Here is a 20,756-nt window from a genome sequence, read left to right on the forward strand (position 1 = left end):
AGGAGTGGGACAGTCTATTGACCTGTTAATTCTTTTCAGCTTTAGCTCAATTCAACAGTGAAAAAAGCGCATTTTATCATTTTAAATGAATGTGCGAAAATCGGATAAAAGAAGTGTACCGGCCTTTTGTTCACAAGTTGTTAATGATACACATTTTATAGTCAAGCTGTTAATCTCAAACATCGTTATCGCGATAAACACTGTGTTTGAAAGATACTTGGTAGTTAGAATTAATCAAGATGGTAATAAAACGATTAATTTATGATTTGGGAATAATAAGTATTAATTATTGAAGGATGAAATAAACAAAAATATAATATAATATTTTTTATTTAATTACAAAGATCAAACAAGCATATATTTAACAGCAATAAACAAATAGTTAATGAGATCATACTCATTTATTAACGATAAAACAGACATATGATACACAAAAATTAATGCATAAAAAGGCGTGAGGAAGCTACAACACCCTTCCATAAAAATGCACAATTACAGCCTAATGCTATATCCAATGGCCTGCAAGAACTCGCGGATGGTCTTCTCCCCCTTTCAACAATAGCCAGTACATTAAAAGACATAATAAAATGCAGCAACGACAAATTAACGCCCCGAGACGATCGTGACAAAGATATTACATACATATTTTCCTACAATAACCTAAGCATTCGTCTTTTTATTAGGATCGGAGTTAGTGTTCCTGTGTCGTAAGAATAGCTAGTGTTTTTTACGCATTTTATATAATTTCATAAATATTTGACAAAAGCGTGCTTATTATTGCTTGAATCCCTCAAACTCATGATTTCATTATGGAAGGGGGTTTGTTCCGCTATGGAAGGGGGTTTGTTCCGCTATGGAAGGGGGTTTGTTCCGCTATGGAAGGGGGTTTGTTCCGCTATGGAAGGGGGTTTATTCCACATATGCAAAACTAGCGAGGGGGTTTATTCCACGTATGCAAAATGTGAAAGGGGGTTTATTCGGCTATGCTGTTTTTAGGGAAGGGGGTTTCTTCCGAAGGGGGTTTCTTCCGTACACCCCCGGTACTTAATAAAGAAGAAAAAAAATTGCTGATCTGTGATGACAATGTACGCACATGAATTAAGACCAGGTTCCCCAGGGCCAGAGGGGCTAATCACGTGATAGTCAAGATGGCGACGTCCATACTGAGACAGTTATTTTTCGCGGTTTTATACCCTTTATTACTTCTGTTTATTTTTTAAATGATACTCACTTTCCAGCCATCACGGTAAAATGATGATTAGCGTTTATTTGGTATATAAATTCGCTGTATATCTCGACTTTACTCGGTGCAAATTTTCTTAGTGGAGCCATAATTAGGTCATCCCGCTAAGAAATTTTGCACTGAGTAAAGTCGAGATATAGAGCGAAAATTACTTAGAAATAAAAGTCAGTAACTTTCTTTCTAAAATGGCTAGAAAGTTGGCGGAATAAACAATAATAATACAAGTAATAAAGGGTATAAAACAACGAAAAATACCTGCCTCGGCATGGACGTCGCCATCTTGTTTGTCACGTGATTACCCCCTCTGAGGGCAGGGCTCATTTATTTTGCTAGGTTTCTGTCAGTGTTTTTTTTTTCCATTTTGGGAATTGGGCTGGGTCCCTTTGGAATGGGAAATAAGTTTCAACAAAGAACTATAAGATTTGGAAATAATTTGACATGTTTAGAATTATTAAAAAAATAAATAAATTGAAAACCTTCCATTGGGAATTGTTAAGTCCCCTTTGGGAAAAATATATACTTTTTTCCATTTGGAATAGGTCCCTTACCGGACCTAAATTTGAACAAAAAAACACTGACTGTATATTCTGCCCTGCCTGTCTACCTTACAAACAAAGATCTATGAACATGACAGTGATCACATGTAAAGAAACCATAAAGGCTAGCTTGTTTTAAATAATGTGTGTGTTTTAGTGATAACAATTTAATAAATGATATTATTTTGGTTCTTTTCAATGGACATTGGTGGAAAGACATGTCAGTATCATACACATTATTTGAACTTGGAGTTATTGTTAATAAGTATTGCTAGTGTGTTTACTTGAGCAATTTACAGTATTGTGCATCAATCTATATTTACTTAATGAATATTTATTAGATATTTATAGAGAGCATGCATGTAGAAAGGTCAAAATGTAGAACTTCCCATGTTACATGCTTTAGTTATGCCTTTCGTTTAATTGTTTGTCAATGGAAACATTGCATTAGTGTACATTCTTTGCATAAATTATTTCTAAGCTATTTATAGTAATTTATAATAACACCTTATATATAACAACATTAATTTAGGACAAATTAACATTAATTTTTGTGTTAATTATGCTGTCACATTTAATAGCCTGTAACTGCTCTATGTTGCCAAGTGTTTGGTCTCACAGTATTAAATTTTTAATCAATTATAGGATTTAAGTTTTTTGGTCTCAAAAATCTCAAAAAGTATTTTTTCCAAATGATTTCTTATAATTCCCATTTGAAAGCCCCCCTCCCCTCCCCATCCCCAGGAAAATAAAATACAATTTGAACATTAGTTAATATAATTTAAAAAAACAACAACACCATTTTAATCAATTTTGAAGTATTTGTTTGAAAAAAAGACAATAACACCTATATCTCAATTTTAATCAAAACTACACATTTTTGCCCAAGCCAAATGGCCACGGAAAATAGTGGACAAAAAACTAGAATTGACAAAAAATTTAATTGTTTCTACAACTATTAGTTTGTTGATAAAAGGCAGCAAATCTTCAAACTCTTATAAGCTTTGAACGGCTAAATAACAACATATTTAGTTTTTGTCTTATTACATTTACAGCTCCTTAATAAGGTAATAGTTGCTTGCTTTTATAGTTCTTTCATGTTCAGTTTGAAGAGTTAGCATCTAAAATTATGCTGCTTGAAATAAATCTCCACCCTGTTAAAGCTTTTAACTCTTCAGCACTTATATACGTTTTTCACGGTTTGTAATCCCTTAGAAAGTTAAATTTGATTAAAGATTTTTCTTTCTAGATTAAAGTTTTAAAGCCTACGTTTCCAACCCTTATATACTGATGAGCGGCAAACATCATAAAACCTGAACAGACTGCGAGTTACTCGCAGGATGTTCTGATTTTATGCTGGTTGCAATAGCCATTTTCGCTTCTTATGAGGGAGAGGGTTAAAGAATTAACCGTATGCTGCTGTGCAGATAAAAAACTCTTGATTGCGCACTGTGTTTTTTAACCTTTTTATACGCCCGTTTGTCAAAACTTGACGTACTATAAGATCAACCATGGCAGGGGGCGGCGGGCAGGTGGCAGCGGGCTGCGGCTTCCACAGCAGTTTCCGCTCTCTGATTCAAATAGTTTACATCCGATCTTCACCAAACTTGGTCAGAAGTTGTATCTAGACTTTATCTAGGTCAGGTTCGAATGTGGGTCATGCAAGGTCAAAAACTAGGTCACGGTGTCACTTAGTGCATTTTAAGGATTTGGCATGGTGTCCGCTCTCTAATTGAAGTACTTTTCATCCGATCTTCACCAAACTTGGTCAGAAGTTGTATCTATAAATATCTAGGTCAAGTTCGAATATGGGTCATGTTGGGTCAAAAACTAGGTCACGAGGTCATTAGTGCATTTCAAGCATTTAGCATGGTGTCCGCTCTCTTAATTAAAGTACTTTTTATCTGATCTTCACCAAGCTTGTTCAGAAGCTGTATCTAGACAATATCTAGGTCAAGTGTGAATATGGGTCATGCTGGGTCAAAAATTAGGTCACAGGGTTAATTAGTGCATTTCAAGGATTTAGCATGGTGTCTGCTCTCTAATGAAGTAGTTTTCATCTGATCTTCACCAAATTTGGTCAGAAGTTGTGTCTAAATGATATCTAGGTCAAGTTCAAATATGGGTCATGCCAGGTCAAAAACTAGGTCACGAGGTCACTAAGTGCATTTCAAGCATTTAGCATGGTGTCCGCTCTCTAATTGAAGTAGTTTTCATCCGATCTTCACCAAATTTGGTCAGAAGTTGTGTCTAGATGATATATAGGTCAAGTTCAAATATGTGCTGATTAATTTAAAAAAAATATATCATTTTGCCACTCATTGTTAAAAACCTTCAAAAGGGCAAATCTTGTGACAGTTTGGCATTCTTGTTTGGATTTATGTTGGGGCACTCCATGTCACGTAATTATGTATCGTTCTTGGAAAACACACAGTAACAACCAAAGTTCATTTCTGTTTTCATCGAGATTTATTTCTGTTGAATATTTTCTAACACAACGCTTCTAATGTTCATGAAGTACAATTTTACAGCGCGGCGGCCTATTGGCCGCCACATCAAGATAGCGTGAACTACTCTACTCGATTGGCTCGAATGGGTCAAATGGCTCCAATGGCTCCTGGTCCGTTAAAATTACTCCGCTTTTATACCAATTTCTTACGTACTCACCTAATTCATGACCCACGCCTGTCATCAAGTAATAGGCGTCAAACGTGTGCATACTGGACTTTACGCCTCTGTACTCGCGGGTCTCCATTTAATTTGACATCTCCAATTTGTATTGCTTAATGTACCTACTAATTGTTTATATGCATTTTGCGAGTCACGATTCTTATATTTTTCTGTTCGTTACATATTACTGAAATATATCTATTATCCGTTCATAAAATAAACTCATAAGTATAAAATACATTGCATATACATTTTACTGAAATATACCCATTATAACCTGTTATATTACATTCAGAATGGGAATTTTATGACTTAAGGGGATAATGTTGGCTTGATAAGCATGATAACATGTGTATATTCTCCTTCGTTATGAAACATTTATCAAATGCTTTTCTACATAATGCTTTTCTACATATGGTATATTAGATTATGCTCAAACTTATTTAATGAAAAAATGCTGGGATCATTGAACAAAAAACAACTCTTAGTCAAAGTTTTGCCAGATTTATTATCTTTAAAAAAACACAACACTATTGAAAGGGGAATTTCAAACTTATCAAACATTCCTCTTAAACTATCACTGGCAAAATTTTCTGTAACCCTGGCTGTATTCAAAGTGTGTGGGTTGTGGTTTTCTAGATGTGAAGTTATTGTTAAGTTTAAGTAAAACTTATAAATAAAGAAAATACCAGATACTTTTCAATCTTTTGCAAAAACAACTTTAGACAGATTGTTGCATTACACATTCAATTTGGTAATTTTAATGATTATTTAAAGCCAAGTATGTGATAATTTATAAAACTTCCACATCTTAGTTATCAGTTGTGATTTTGCCTGTGAAAGGGTTTTGCATGGTTTATTGCATGAACGCATCAATGGTTATAGAATGATGATGTTGATTATTGGGCATGAAATATGTTGGTGTGTGACCTAATAGGCGTTGGATTGATGGTAGGTTACATTTGCATCATTCAATAACAAGGTGGCATATAATATCACATGGGAAAGTAAATCTTTTTTTTCTTTTTTTTTAAGCACTATGATGTAAACAAATACATGTCAGTGTTAAATTGTGATTTTTAGTTATTCCTAAATATGTTACTAAATGTTCTGTTTAATGTTACACACTTATGATCTCATCAACATCCTTTATTTTGCAATGGTCTCTAGTTTTCTCTACAGAGCTTTTATTTCTTGCTATTTCTAAGTTTTATTTTGCTGCTTGTCATTTTATCTTTTGTTAGTTAAAATATATTTTAATTTAGAATAGTCATTATGCATCTGCTTAATATGATGTCTGTTGGCAATTATTATAATTATTGGATATATTACACATTTATTGTCATACATACAATAGCCAATAATCTGATTTATTTTGTATGAACCTACAAAATCACAAAATGTCTTTTTCATTAACCCATTTATGCCTAGCGTCTAGAAAAAGGCCTTGGCAAACAGCGTAGACCCAGATTATGCAGCGTCTCATCAAGGTCTGCGCTGTTTGCTTAAACGAATTTCTGTAAGAAATATTCTAAATATAGAAATAAATATACTTGACATCCATAAGTTTGGAAATAAATTTAATTCAATTTAGAAGAAATTTGGGAGAGTCCACTAGGAATAAATGGGTTAAGGATAAATAAGTTTCAATAGATGTGCAGTTACCATAGTTATGGTGCATAGCAATGGAGAATTTGTTATAGTGATACAAATCTTGAAATTGTTTATAACCTATAGATGAGCAATCTTCTTATAACATACATTTTTCTGTAGTGTACAAGTGGGCTGGGGGCACATGTTAGAACATCACTCAGTCATATTAACCCTTTCTTGCTCAGAAGCAAATTAAAAATGGGCATAAAACCAGAACAGCCTGCGAGTAAGTCGCAGTCTATTCAGGCCCTGTGTTCACAAAACGATTTTGCAATCGAAAATCCATTTTAACTGACATCGTTTTTCATTTTTATGCCCCCTCTCGAAGAAAAGGGGGCATATAGTGATCGGACTGTCTGTCTGTCCGTCCGTCCGTCTGTCTGTCCGTCCGTCTTTCCGTCACACTTTGCGTTTAGGTTTTGAAAAATGCTCATAACTTCTATGTCCCTTGAGATATAACCTTCATATTTGGTATGCATGTGTATGGACAAGGCCTTTCCATAAGCACACAAATGTTAACCCCTGTGACCTTAACCTTGAACTTAGGGTCCGCGTTTAGGTTTCGAAATCTGCGTTTAGATTTCGAAAGTGCTCATAACTTCTATGTCCCTTTTGATATAACCTTCATATTTGGTATGCGTGTGTATATGGACAAGGCCTTTTCATATGCACACAAATTTTTAACCCCTGTGACCTTTGCCTTGAACTTAGGGTCCGCATTTAGGTTTCGAAATCTGTGTTAAGGTTTCGAAAAATGCTCATAACTTCTATGTCCCTTGAGATATAACCTTCATATTTGGTATGCATGTGTATATGGACAAGGCCTTTCCATATGCACACAATTTTGACCCCTGTGACCTTGACCTTGAACTTAGGGTTCGGGTTTAGGTTTCGAATTCTGCGTTTAGGTTTTGAAAAATGCTCATAACTTCTATGTCCCTTGCGATATAACCTTCATATTTGTTATGCATGTGTATACGAACAAGGCCTTTCCATACGCACACAAATTTTGACCCCTGTGACCTTGACCTTGAACTTGGATCTGCGTTCAGGTTTCGAAATCTGGGTTTAGGTTTCGAAAAAGCTCATAACTTCTATCAAGCGTTTATAGGGGGCATAAGTCATCCTATGGTGACAGCTCTTGTTGCCTATCAATTACAATGGAAATCCATTGTCAATGACAAGCAAAATCGATTTTCTATTGCAAAAAATGTTTTGTGAACATGGGGCCAGGTTTTATGCTGTATGCTGCTAATCCGTATCTTAGTGTAGGAAATGAAAGCTTTAAAACTTAATAAAGGATAACAATGCCGTCAAAGAGTGTTTCTGTGTGGTGTAGGGGCTGATGTTTTCAGGGTGTACTGTTTGCAGGCACTCTATGTCGGGCCACTTTGACATGCGGGGCCGCAAGCTTCCCTACCCCAAGGAGCAAACCATGGCCACGCCCGAGGAGCTTGTCAAGACCTATGGTGGGGCCAAGAGTCGTGTCATCAAGAAGGTAGGGTGACCACAGCATTGATGGAAGTGTATAATTATACTTCACTATTTTATTTTGGGCAAAAGTTTGAGCTGAAATTCAGTCCACATCCCAATTTCAGAGAGTATATATTTATCTCAAATGACTGCCTATAATTTCCCATGGAAAGGTTTTAAAAAGACAATGTTAAAAATAGAAAAGAAATCGCAACATTTAGTTCATCAAGAAGGTACGGAGACCGCACAATGGCATCGGGCACTAAGACTTTTTACTGGTTAGCTCATCTATTTTTTGAAAAAAAAATGAGCTATTGTCATCACCTTGGCGTCGGCGTTGGCGTCCGGTTAAGTTTTGCGTTTAGGTCCACTTTTCTCATTAAGTATCAATGCTATTGCATTCAAACTTGGTACACTTACTATCATGAGGGGACTGGGCAGGCAAAGTTAGATAACTCTGGCATGCATTTTGACAGAATTATGTGCCCTTTTTAACCAGGTTTTTAACCAAGTTTTCCGAAGGAAAAAATGGTTATTAGATTGGCGAATGCGGGCGGGCTTGCTGGCGGGCGGGCTGGCGGGCGGGCGGAACAAGCTTGTCCGGGCCATAACTATGTCGTTCATTGTCAGATTTTAAAATCATTTGGCACATTTGTTCACCATCATGGGACGGTGTGTCGCACGAAAGAATCACGTCAATATCTCCAATGTCAAGGTCGCCACGACTAAAAATAGATTTTTTTTAAAAACAAACTTACAAAGGGGGTTAATTTTGTTTGTTCATTTCAAAAGTTCAGTTTGAGTTTTCTCCCTTTATCTGATTTTTTTTTCACAATGAAAACCTGGTTTTGTGACAATTTTGTCCCTTGTTATCTTGAGAATATTGAAAATTTTGGTTAAGTTTTATGTTTAGGTCCATTTAATTAGCTTGGCTGTTTTCTGAGAAAACCCGAGCTATTGTCATAGCCAGCTCGTCGTCCGCCGTCCGCCTTCCGTGGTAGGCATCGTGCTAAAACCTTAACATTGGCCATAACTTTTTAAATATTGGAGATAGCAATTTGATATTTGGCATGCATGTGTATCTCATGGAGTTGCACATTTTGAGTGGTAAAAGTTCAAGGTGAACATCATCCTTCAAGGTCTAGGGTTGAAAAAACAAAGTCAAGGGAAGTAATAAGCTTTAAATGGACATAGTTATCTGACCTGCGCACGTATATATTTTTGTTAAATAAATCAAAGCAGCACAGTAGGCGGCATTGTGCTTCTGACAAACAGATTGTGGTAAAAGGTCAACATCAAGGTCTTCTTTCAAGGTCTACGTAAAAAATACATATTTAAGGGAAGTAATAAGCTTTAAAGAGAGATAATTATTCAATATTGAACATAGCCACTTTATATATTTGGCGCATGTGTATCTCATGGAGCTGCACATTTTGAGTGGTGAATCTACAGTCATGGTAGTGGCTTTGAATTATTTGCTACAAAAAATAGAGATTTGTTAGAGAATTATTTTCAAGGGAAGTAGTTTATATAATTATAAATCTCATATTATATATTTCCTTACCAAGAATTGAAATTCTTTTCACAGTCACTGTACAGATTTATTATTTTGATTATTTATAACTCAAATGATTGATTTGTCAAAGTCTATTTTTAAATGATATAATTATCATTTCTTTCATGTACTTAGTTGTTAATAGTAGTGTTCATTACATACCTATGTCCATAGATACATGATGAGCTCTGGCTATGATATCTCTTTGATAAACCACAGGCCTTGGTTGTCAGTCATATCTGACTTGGTCATTTTTGACTGTCTACAGACCCCACCCCCCCTCTTGGATTGGACAAAATCCAAGGGCAGTAATAAGCTTTTAAGGGAGATGATTTCTATACCTGCCAAATGATAAATAGAAATTTTATTTCAAAGTGGCGCAGTAGGGGGCATTGTGTTTCTGACAAACACATTTCTTGTTGGGTCACTAGGTCAAAGGTCAAGTCACTGTAACCTCTAAAAAAAATATAAAAAAATCTCACAAGCTTTCGCAGCCGAGCGTGGCACCCCTTATGCGGTGCTCTTGTTCCTAAAGTATCAATGCTATTGCTTTCATACTTGCAACACTTACTAACTATCATAACGGGACTGAGTAGGCAAAGTTTTGTAAATCTGACTGGCATTTTGACAGAATTATGTGCCCTTTTTATACTTACAAAATTGAAAATTTGGTTTTGTGTTTAGGTCCATTTTATTCCTAGAGTATCAAAGCTATTGCTTTTATACTTGCAACACTTACTAACTATACTAAGGGGACTGTGCAGGCAAAGTTATGTAACTCTGACTGGCATTTTGATGGAATTATGGGCCCTTTATACTTAGAAAATTGAAATTTGGTTAAGTTTTGTGTTTTGGTCCACTTTACCCCTAAAGTATCACAGACATTGCTTTCGTACTTGGAACACTCGCAAACTATCATAAGGGGACAGGAAAGGACAAGTTGCATAACTCTGGTTGTCATTTTTACAGAATTATGGCCCTTTTTTGACTTAGTAACTTTGAATATATGGTTAAATTTTTTGTTTAGATCCACTTTACTTCTAAAGTATCAAGGCTATTGCTTTCAAATTTCAAATACTTTCATGCTTTCATGAGGGTACTGTACCTGGCAAGTTGAATTTTACCTTGACCTTTGAATGATCTTGACTCTCAAGGTCAAATTATTAAATTTTGCTAAAATTGCCATAACTTCTTTATTTATGATTAGATTTGATTGATACTTCGACAAAACAACTCTTACCTGACAAACCACAATAGACTCCACCCAAACCATCCCCCGCCCCCTCCAAAAGTATTTTTTTCTTAAAGATCATCAAATAAATGACCCCCCCCCCCCCCCGAAAAAAAAAGTTTTTTTTAAACATGGTTAAAAAACCCATTTTAATTTTTTGAATAATGGTTAAAAAAACACAATTTTTTTTTTTTTTTTATTTAATTTTTGAAATACCGTCCAACCATCCCACCCAAGAATCGCCCCTCCAATTTTTTTTCTTTTTTTAGCATTTTTTTGCATATTTGGAAGATAATGTAATAAATGACCACACCCCCACACTATACACGCCCCTCCACTCCACCCCTTCCTCCTTTGTGCTTGAAAATGAGATAGGTCCCTTCCCCTTTAAAAAGAAAAATAGATGAGCAGTCTGCACCGGCAAGGCGGTGCTCTTGTTTTGGGAATAGGTTTAGTAATGATCAAACAGGTTATTTGGTTTGTGAAAACTTTTTGTTTAGGAAAAAATTAAGAGAGAAAATAATTCATTACTAGACAGATGTAAAATGGTTCGAGTTTGTTATTTTTGAGATGTTTATCTGTAGTAGTAACTTCATGGTTGGCTAACATGAAAACTCTTATCATTAACTGATTACAGCAGATCCTTTGTCTAATCCAGGTGCTGATAGCCAACAATGGTATCGCTGCTGTCAAGTGTATCCGCTCGGTGCGACGCTGGGCGTATGAAATGTTCCGCTCAGAGAGAGCAATCAGATTTGTTGTCATGGTTACCCCAGAGGACCTCAAGGCCAATGCTGGTATGCACAATCTTGTGTTAAGGGTCATCCCTAATTAACATGTGCAAACTGCACGGGCTTATCTGGGACGACACTTTTTTGTATGTCGCCTGACTATGGTCAGGGGACATATAGATGTTAGTTGCGTCGGTGGTGTCTGCGTCTGCTGCGTCAGACTTTTCGAAAAAGGCTTATAACTTCATTGTCTCTTCAGATATTGCTTTAATATTTGGTATGCATGTGTATCTGGACAACACCTTTCCATGTGCATACAATTTGTGACCCCTGTGACCTTGACCTTGAATTTGAGATCAGCGTTCAGGTTGCAAAATCTGTGACCGCGATTCGAAAAAGGCGCATAACTGCTGTGTCCCTTCAGATATTTCATTCATATTTGGTATGCATGTGTATCTGGAAAACACCTGTCCATGCGCATCAAATTTTTTACCCCTGTGACCTTGAACTTGAGGTCAGCGTTCAGGTTTAGAAATCTGCAACCGCGATTCGGAAAAGGCTCATAACTTCTGTGTCCCTTCAGATATTCCTTTCATATTTGGTATGCATGTGTATCTGGACAACACCTTTCCATGGGCATACAATTTTTTATCCCTGTGACCTTGACCTTGAACGTTAGGTCAGCGTTCAGGTTTCAAAATCTGCGACCACGATTCATAAAAGGCTCATAACTACTGTGTCCCTTCAGATCTTGCTTTCATATTTGATGCAATTGTATCTGGACAACACCTTTCCATGCGCAAACAATTTTTGACCCTGTGACCTTGACCTTGAACTTGAGGTCAGCGTTCAGGTTTCGAAATCTGTGAACACTATTCGAAAAAGGCTCATACAGACTGTGTCCCTTCAGGTATTTCTTTCATATTTGGTATGCATGTGTATCTGGACAACACCTTTCCATGCTCATGACTTTTTTTATCCCCACCGAAATTTTTTTCGGAGGGGATATAGTAATTGGTCCAAACCGTCTGTCCGTCCGTCCGGCTGAAACTTTGTCCGGAGCATAACTCCAAATCTATTCAATTGATTTACTTTAAACTTAGAATATAAACAGATGGCAACAAGGAGAAGTACAGTGACCAAGAACCATAACTCTATCTACCTTAGTTTTTGAATTATCTCCCCTTTTATATCATTTTAAAGTAAATTTTTGTCTGGATCATAACTCTTAATCTACTGAAGGGATTTACTTGAAACTTGAAATATAAACAGATGGCAAATAGGAGAAGTGCAGTGACCAAAAACCACAACTCTATCTACCTTAGTTTTTTAATTATCTCCCCTTTTATTTGATTTTAAAGTAAATTTTTGTCCGGAGCATAATGAATTATCTCCCTTTATTTGTTTTTACAAATAATATTCTACACTCTAAAACAAATGTTGTCATACAAGCAAACACATTACGGCAGGGATTTGGCACTACTGTGACAAGCTCTTGTTAACTTGGGGGTCCGCGTTCAGGTTTCGAAATCTGCGACGGCGATTAAAAAAAAGCTCATAACGTCTGTGTCCGTTCAGATATTGCTTTCATATTTGGTATGCATGTGTATCTGGACAAGACCTTTCCATGCGCATAAAAGTGACCTTGACCTTGAACTCTAAACAACTTATAATCAAAATGTCCATTATTTCGTCCAAGTGTTCGTAATCCTCAGTTACAGTGTACGCTAACATGATCCCATACCTCCTCCTCAGAGTACATCCGTATGGCCGACCAGTACGTACCGGTACCTGGAGGGACCAACAACAACAACTACGCCAACGTGGAGCTGATACTTGACATCGCCAAGCGCACACAGGTCCAGGCTGTATGGGCGGGGTGGGGCCACGCCTCCGAGAACCCTAAACTGCCTGAACTGCTGCACAAGAATGACATCACATTCATTGGTAACTAATTGATAATTCATTGGGTGAGTTTTCTTCTCTTTGCATCTAATTTCCTTCTTTTCAATGCTAAGATACCTGTAAAGAAAGTACTTAACATATTTTCAAACTAGAAGTCATAAATTCTTTGCTGGCAAAAGTTTCTTGCGTCTTTGATTCTGATGAGTCTTATTCATGGGCAAATTCAAAATTTACAAAGTCAGCATTGCAAGTAATAACCATGTCTGGTATTCTGTTTTGTTTCTAATTTAACAACAAAATTTATTTCACTGTTTTAGTTGGCTATTGAAAATTTATATCCCTTGGTGTTTCTGCTTGTGTGCAGGCCCCCCCCTCCCCCGAGCATGCAATGTGGGAGCTGGGTGACAATTTAGGCATATTCATTAAGCCTTGTCTTCTCAGGGCAAAGGTCATATCCCTATTTGTGTTCTGCAGGCCCCCCAGAGCATGCGATGTGGGCTCTGGGTGACAAGATAGCCTCCTCCATCCTGGCCCAGACCGTGGGGGTACCCACCCTCCCCTGGAGTGGCTCTGGGCTCAAGATCCCCTGGCAGGAGTCAGACACCCGCGGGAAGCCAGCCACAGTGAGCCCAGATGTGTACAAGAAAGGTAAGGTGTTCACTGCTTACAGCTGGACTACTTACTGATTAGTCTGGGCTATACTTCTCACTCAAATGTTGGGGTAGCTGATGCTGTTGGCGTTGGTGTCTGCGTAATTTTCTAATAAAAGTAAACATGCAACATCTGCATACCAGTCTTTCGATTAATGGTATTCATTTGAAACATTCACATGACTGTGTTAGATCACTGACAATGTTTCATAACTCTAACCTGCAATTGTTTAATATTTTTTCCTTTAATGTCTCCCTTCAAAGAAGGCTGCAATTAGCATCTGCATTATCTAACTGAAAAAAGTATCCTGTCACAGCAATAACTTTGCCATATATTGATAGATTTTGAAATAATAAGACAGCGTGACATATGTAATTTCTATCTCCCTACATTAAAGGTCAAGTCACACTTCAGAGATCAAACATCAAATTTGGGCATAAAAGAGCTTGAAAATACTTTTCTTAAACATAACTTTCTATTATCTGGATGGTTTTGAAATAAATTGTAAATGTAAACCATTATAAGACACCATATCACTTGTAACACCCATCAACCTTCCTGAAGGTCAAGGTCACACTTAGAAGTCAAAGGTCAAATTTGGCACAAACAAAAACAGCTTGAAAATTATTTTATCACATGCCATACCCTGTTTCCCATGTATTGATGTAATATTACTAATACATATATTTTTATCTGACACATGTGTAATATACTTTTTAATCGTTTTATTGGCTTATTTTCTTTCGATTGACCAATCGCATTTTGTTATTTTGCTGAAATGACCTTGCAACGTCAAATGACGTCACAAAATGTAAACAACATTTAGGATTTATCATTATGTTTGCGTAAATATTTTTTTTATTTGCTAATTTAAAAGCATGTGATAAAAAAGATATGACACTGGTCAACTCGTCGAGGAAATTCGTCAGTAAGCTCGCCAAAGGCTCGCTTACTAATACTAACAAAATTCCTGAACTTGTTTAATAATATATGGTATGATATGACAATACGTGCCAGATCCTATATGTCTGATCTGTTTTGAATATTGCATATATTCTCACTCTTGGAGGAACAGGCCTGGGAATTTTTCATGTTCAATATTTTAATAGGATAGATTATATGAATACTTTTAAATTTAAATTAATCAATATTTAGCCACATTAAATGTGTATCTGTATTGAAAATAAATGCAGGGAATGATCATTTTATAGCATTTTTGCTGAGTGTTTTTAAATGTTTTATTAAAATGTAATATATTATTCAAATAATGTTGTGGTTTTTTTTCGAAGGGGATTTTTTTTAATGGGGGGGGGGGGGGAGGGGGAAATATGTACATTTGATGGGGTGGAAAAATAGATAAAAATATCCCTTACTGAACACTATCTCCATATCAGTTTGTGTATCTGATATCTGGCTCCCAATTATTATATGATCTCTGGATTCCAGGGTGTGTGTCTGACGCAGACGCTGGCCTGCATGCGGCCCAGGATATCGGGTTCCCAGTGATGATCAAGGCCAGCGAGGGCGGTGGAGGCAAGGGGATACGCAAGGCTGACAACGCCAACGACTTCAAAAACCTCTTCAGACAGGTATACACTGTAACTGAGTATACAATAGGTGTTGTTCTGGGAAAACTAGGCTTAATGAATGTGCGTAAAGTTTGTCCCAGATTAGCCTGTGCAGTTTGCACAGGCTTATAAGGGACAACACTTTCTGCCTAAACTGGATTTTTTTAAAGAAGAGACTAACATTAAATGTAAAATACCATAAAAGACGAAAGTGTTGTTCCTGATAAGCCTGTACATACTGTTTGGGCTAATCTGGGATGACACTTTGTGCACATACTGTACAGGCTAATCTGGGATGACACTTTGTGCACATACTGTACAGGCTAATCTGGGATGACACTTTGTGCACATACTGTACAGGCTAATCTGGGATGACACTCTGTGCACATACTGTACAGGCTAATCTGGGATGACACTTTGTGCACATGCATTAAACCAAGTTTTCCCAGAACAGGGTTCCAATACTTTGAGAAAAGTTCTGTTGTAACATGCTTGTAATTTTGGAAATAAGGTTAGCATCCATAAGTTTATGAAGGTTCGAATGTTAAAATCTTCAATTAATTTATTGAACTGCTAATTTTTATGTCCCCCACTATAGTAGTGGGGGACATATTGTTTTTGCCCTGTCTGTTGGTCTGTTGGTTTGTTTGCGCCAACTTTAACATTTTGCAATAACTTTTGCTATATTGAAGATAGCAACTTCATATTTGGCATGCATGTGTATCTCATGAAGCTGCACATTTTGTGTGGTGAAAGGTCAAGGTCATCCTTCAAGGTCAGAGGTCAAATATATGTGGCCAAAATCGCTCATTTTATGAATACTTTTGCAATATTGAAGATAGCAACTTGATATTTGGCATGCACGTGTATCTTATGGAGCTGCACATTTTGAGTGGTGAAAGGTCAAGGTCATCCTTCAAGGTCAGAGGTCAAATATATGTGGCCCAAATCGCTTATTTTATAAATACTTTTGCAATATTGAAGATAGCAACTTGATATTTGGCATGCATGTGTATCTCATGGAGCTGCACATTTTGAGTGGTGAAAGGTCAAGGTAAAGGTCATCCTTCAAGGTCAGAGGTCAAATATATGTGGCCCAAATCACTTATTTTATGAATACTTCTGCAATATTGAAGATAGCAACTTGATATTTGGCATGCATGTGTATCTCATGGAGCTGCACATTTTGAGTGGTGAAAAGTCAAGGTCAAGGTCATCCTTCACAAGGTCAAGGTCATCCTTCGCAAGGTCAAGGTCATCCTTCAAGCTCAAACATCATATAGGGGGACATTGTGTTTCACAAACACATCTTGTTTTTAATATTGGTTACACTTGGTATTTTGATAGGTTTTGTGTGTGTCGTGTTTTGCTTTTACAAATGTGTGTGTTCAGATGCTATATGAACCACTATTGTCCCTGACTATTTTGAATGGATTGAAGGTTGATCATTTCGGCACTACATTTATATATATCAGATCAGTGTATTCACGACTTTTTTGACTGGGTTAAAGGGTTGACATGTAAGCATGGATCATGTTTTAACTGCTTGATATTTATACATCAGATACTGAATGTATCACCCAAATTCTTGAAAAGATTTTTTGTGCATTTCTCAAAACAAGCTTTTTTACCTCCCTGCTTTGCTGCTCTCTAGGTACAGATGGAGGTACCAGGCTCGCCAATATTCATAATGAAGATGGCGCAGGCTGCACGCCACCTGGAGGTCCAACTGTTGGCAGATGCGTACGGCAATGCCATCTCGCTGTTCGGTCGTGACTGCTCCATCCAACGGCGGCACCAGAAGATCATTGAGGAGGCCCCTACCACCATAGCCTCCAGTGAGACCTTCCGGAGAATGGAGGAGGTAGGGCGCATAAACTGAGTGATGAGAAAAGTATTCATGACTTAAATTGTTAAGGTGTGCTAATATTCAAGAAACAAAAGAACACGAGCTTTCTTGCTTATAGATTCACCTGGGAAACCTGGGCTTAATGCATGTGCACAAAGTTTTGTCCCGTATCAGCCTGTGCAGTTTGCACAGGCTTATTAGTGAGGACACTTTTCGGCTTCACTGGATTTTTATTAAGAAGAGACCTCCTTTATATGAAACATTGCATAGAAGGGGGAAGTGTTTTGGACAGGCTAATCTTGGATGACACATTCCGCCTTGGCATAGGGCTTAGTGTTCCCAAAATCCAGCTTATTTATAACTTGAATTTTTAAGTGTTTTGCAAATATTCAACATGCAAAAGAATGAGAACTGTCAAGCTAAAACCTTTACCTTTTTTTCTACAGTTTCTGCTGTTGCGTTTCAGGCAGCTGTTAAGCTTGCCAAGATGGTTGGGTATGTGAGTGCAGGAACAGTAGAGTACCTGTACAACGCAGACGACGGAACGTTCTACTTCCTGGAGCTGAACCCCCGTCTGCAAGTGGAACATCCCTGTACTGAGATGGTAGCAGATGTGAACCTACCAGCCCTACAACTCCAGGTATGTACCTGCCCACCATGCAAGTGGAACAATCCTGCATTGAAATTGTAATGGTCAACATTCCTGCTCTACAACTCCATGCATGTACCCCCTCCCCACCATGCAAGTGTAAAATATTCCTGTACTGAGATGTACCTCCCTCCTCCTGATGTCAACATTAAATCAATTTGAATATCACCATATTAAGAATGGAAATAGTGAATATCGTGAATGATTGGGGTTGTATTGTTTTTGGCCTGTCTTTCATTGTATGTGTGTGTGTCAATGTGTGTGTGTTCAAAACTTTAACATTGATCATAACTTTTGCAATATTGATGATAGCAACTTGATATTTGGCATGCATGTGTATCTCATGGAGCTGCACATTTTGAGTGGTGAAAGGTCAAGGTCATCCTTCACGGTCAAAATTAAAAAAAAGATCAAAGAGGGGCAGTAGGGGGCATTGTGTTTCTGACAAACACATCTCTTGTTAAATTGTATAAATGATTAAATGGGAAAATTTCACTTCCCTCTTATATTGTGAAGGTTCATCATGAAACTGTTTTCTCTATTTTAAATTTCTTTATTAGAATGCTCAAACCTCTGCAAGAATATTTGAGACTCGTTCTTAGAAACATTTGTGTAAACATTTTCTGCTGGATTTGCTTTTAAAAGATACTTCAAATAAAACAGAAAATTCATAAAGTTGGACTGCTTAAGCTATTCTGGGACTACTAGTTACGCACATGTATTACACCCAGTGGACTGCTCAAGCTATTCTGGGACTACTAGTTAAGCACATGCATTACACCCGGTTGGACTGCTTAAGCTATTCTGGGACTACTAGTTACGCACATGCATTACACCCAGTGGACTGCTCAAGCTGTTCTGGGACTACTAGTTACGCACATGTATTACACCCAGTTGGACTGCTCAAGCTATTCTGGGACTACTAGTTAAGCACATGCATTACACCCAGTGGACTGCTCAAGCTATTCTGGGACTACTAGTTACGCACATGTATTACACCCAGTGGACTGCTCAAGCTATTCTGGGACTACTAGTTACGCACATGCATTACACCCAGTTGGACTGCTCAAGCTATTCTGGGACTACTAGTTACGCACATGCATTACACCCAGTTGGACTGCTCAAGCTATTCTGGGACTACTAGTTAAGCACATGCATTACACCCAGTTGGACTGCTCAAGCTATTCTGGGACTACTAGTTAAGCACATGCATTACACCCAGTGGACTGCTCAAGCTATTCTGGGACTACTAGTTACGCACATGCATTACACCCAGTGGACTGCTCAAGCTATTCTGGGACTACTAGTTACGCACATGCATTACACCCAGTTGGACTGCTCAAGCTATTCTGGGACTACTAGTTACGCACATGCATTACACCCAGTGGACTGCTCAAGCTATTCTGGGACTACTAGTTACGCACATGTATTACACCCAGTTGGACTGCTCAAGCTATTCTGGGACTACTAGTTAAGCACATGCATTACACCCAGTGGACTGCTCAAGCTATTCTGGGACTACTAGTTACGCACATGTATTACACCCAGTGGACTGCTCAAGCTATTCTGGGACTACTAGTTACGCACATGCATTACACCCAGTTGGACTGCTCAAGCTATTCTGGGACTACTAGTTACGCACATGTATTACACCCAGTTGGACTGCTCAAGCTATTCTGGGACTACTAGTTAAGCACATGCATTACACCCAGTGGACTGCTCAAGCTGTTCTGGGACTACTAGTTACGCACATGCATTACACCCAGTTGGACTGCTCAAGCTGTTCTGGGACTACTAGTTAAGCACATGCATTACACCCAGTGGACTGCTCAAACTATTCTGGGACTACTAGTTACGCACATGCATTACACCCAGTTGTCCCAGATGGAGGCTTATTTGCTGAACATTTCCTCCTCTGTATCATATTGACCTTTGTTGGGCAGATCGCTATGTGCCTCCTCTGTATCATATTGACCTTTGTTGGGCAGATCGCTATGTGCCTCCTCTGTATCATATTGACCTCTGTTGGGCAGATCGCTATGTGTCTCCTCTGTATCATATTGACCTCTGTTGGGCAGATTGCTATGTGCCTCCTCTGTATCATATTGACCTCTGTTGGACAGATCTCTATGTGCCTCCTCTGTATCATATTGACCTCTGTTGGACAGATCGCTATGTGCCTCCTATGTATCATATTGACCTCTGTTGGGCAGATCGCTATGTGCCTCCTCTGTATCATATTGACCTCTGTTGGGCAGATCGCTATGTTCCTCCTCTGTATCATATTGACCTCTGTTGGGCAGATCTCTATGTGCCTCCTCTGTATCATATTGACCTCTGTTTGACAGATCGCTATGTGCCTCCTATGTATCATATTGACCTCTGTTGGGCAGATCGCTATGTGCCTCCTCTGTATCATATTGACCTTTGTTGGGCAGATCGCTATGTGCCTCCTCTGTATCATATTGACCTCTGTTGGGCAGATTGCTATGTGTCTCCTCTGTATCATATTGACCTCTGTTGGGCAGATCGCTATGTGTCTCCTCTGTATCATATTGACCTTTGTTGGACAGATCGCTATGTGCCTCCTCTGTATCATATTGACCTTTGTTGGACAGATCGCTATGTGCCTCCTCTGTATCATATTGACCTCTGTTGGGCAGATCGCTATGTGCCTCCTCTGTATCATATTGACCTCTGTTGGGCAGATCGCTATGTGTCTCCTCTGTATCATATTGACCTCTGTTGGGCAGATTGCTATGTGCCTCCTCTGTATCATATTGACCTCTGTTGGACAGATCTCTATGTGCCTCCTCTGTATCATATTGACCTCTGTTGGACAGATCGCTATGTGCCTCCTATGTATCATATTGACCTCTGTTGGGCAGATCGCTATGTGCCTCCTCTGTATCATATTGACCTCTGTTGGGCAGATCGCTATGTTCCTCCTCTGTATCATATTGACCTCTGTTGGGCAGATCTCTATGTGCCTCCTCTGTATCATATTGACCTCTGTTTGACAGATCGCTATGTGCCTCCTAT

The 20,756-nt window shown here is 38.2% G+C and overlaps 1 protein-coding gene across 2 annotated transcripts in view; it reads left to right on the forward strand.

The window, feature by feature from the left end:
- The window catches only part of LOC127853839 (acetyl-CoA carboxylase-like), a 113,062-nt gene that overhangs the window by 9,135 nt on the left and 83,171 nt on the right, over positions 1-20,756 (forward strand). For both annotated transcript variants that reach the window (XM_052388629.1, XM_052388630.1), the window contains 7 exons: positions 7,474-7,600; positions 11,020-11,158; positions 12,848-13,039; positions 13,472-13,645; positions 15,095-15,237; positions 16,871-17,080; positions 17,532-17,705. In XM_052388629.1, coding sequence (XP_052244589.1) covers positions 7,474-7,600; positions 11,020-11,158; positions 12,848-13,039; positions 13,472-13,645; positions 15,095-15,237; positions 16,871-17,080; positions 17,532-17,705 — 1,159 coding nt within the window. The remainder of the gene's footprint in view (positions 1-7,473; positions 7,601-11,019; positions 11,159-12,847; positions 13,040-13,471; positions 13,646-15,094; positions 15,238-16,870; positions 17,081-17,531; positions 17,706-20,756) is intronic.

This window comes from Dreissena polymorpha, chromosome 12, assembly GCF_020536995.1.
Source record: "Dreissena polymorpha isolate Duluth1 chromosome 12, UMN_Dpol_1.0, whole genome shotgun sequence".
Taxonomy (NCBI): domain Eukaryota; kingdom Metazoa; phylum Mollusca; class Bivalvia; order Myida; family Dreissenidae; genus Dreissena; species Dreissena polymorpha.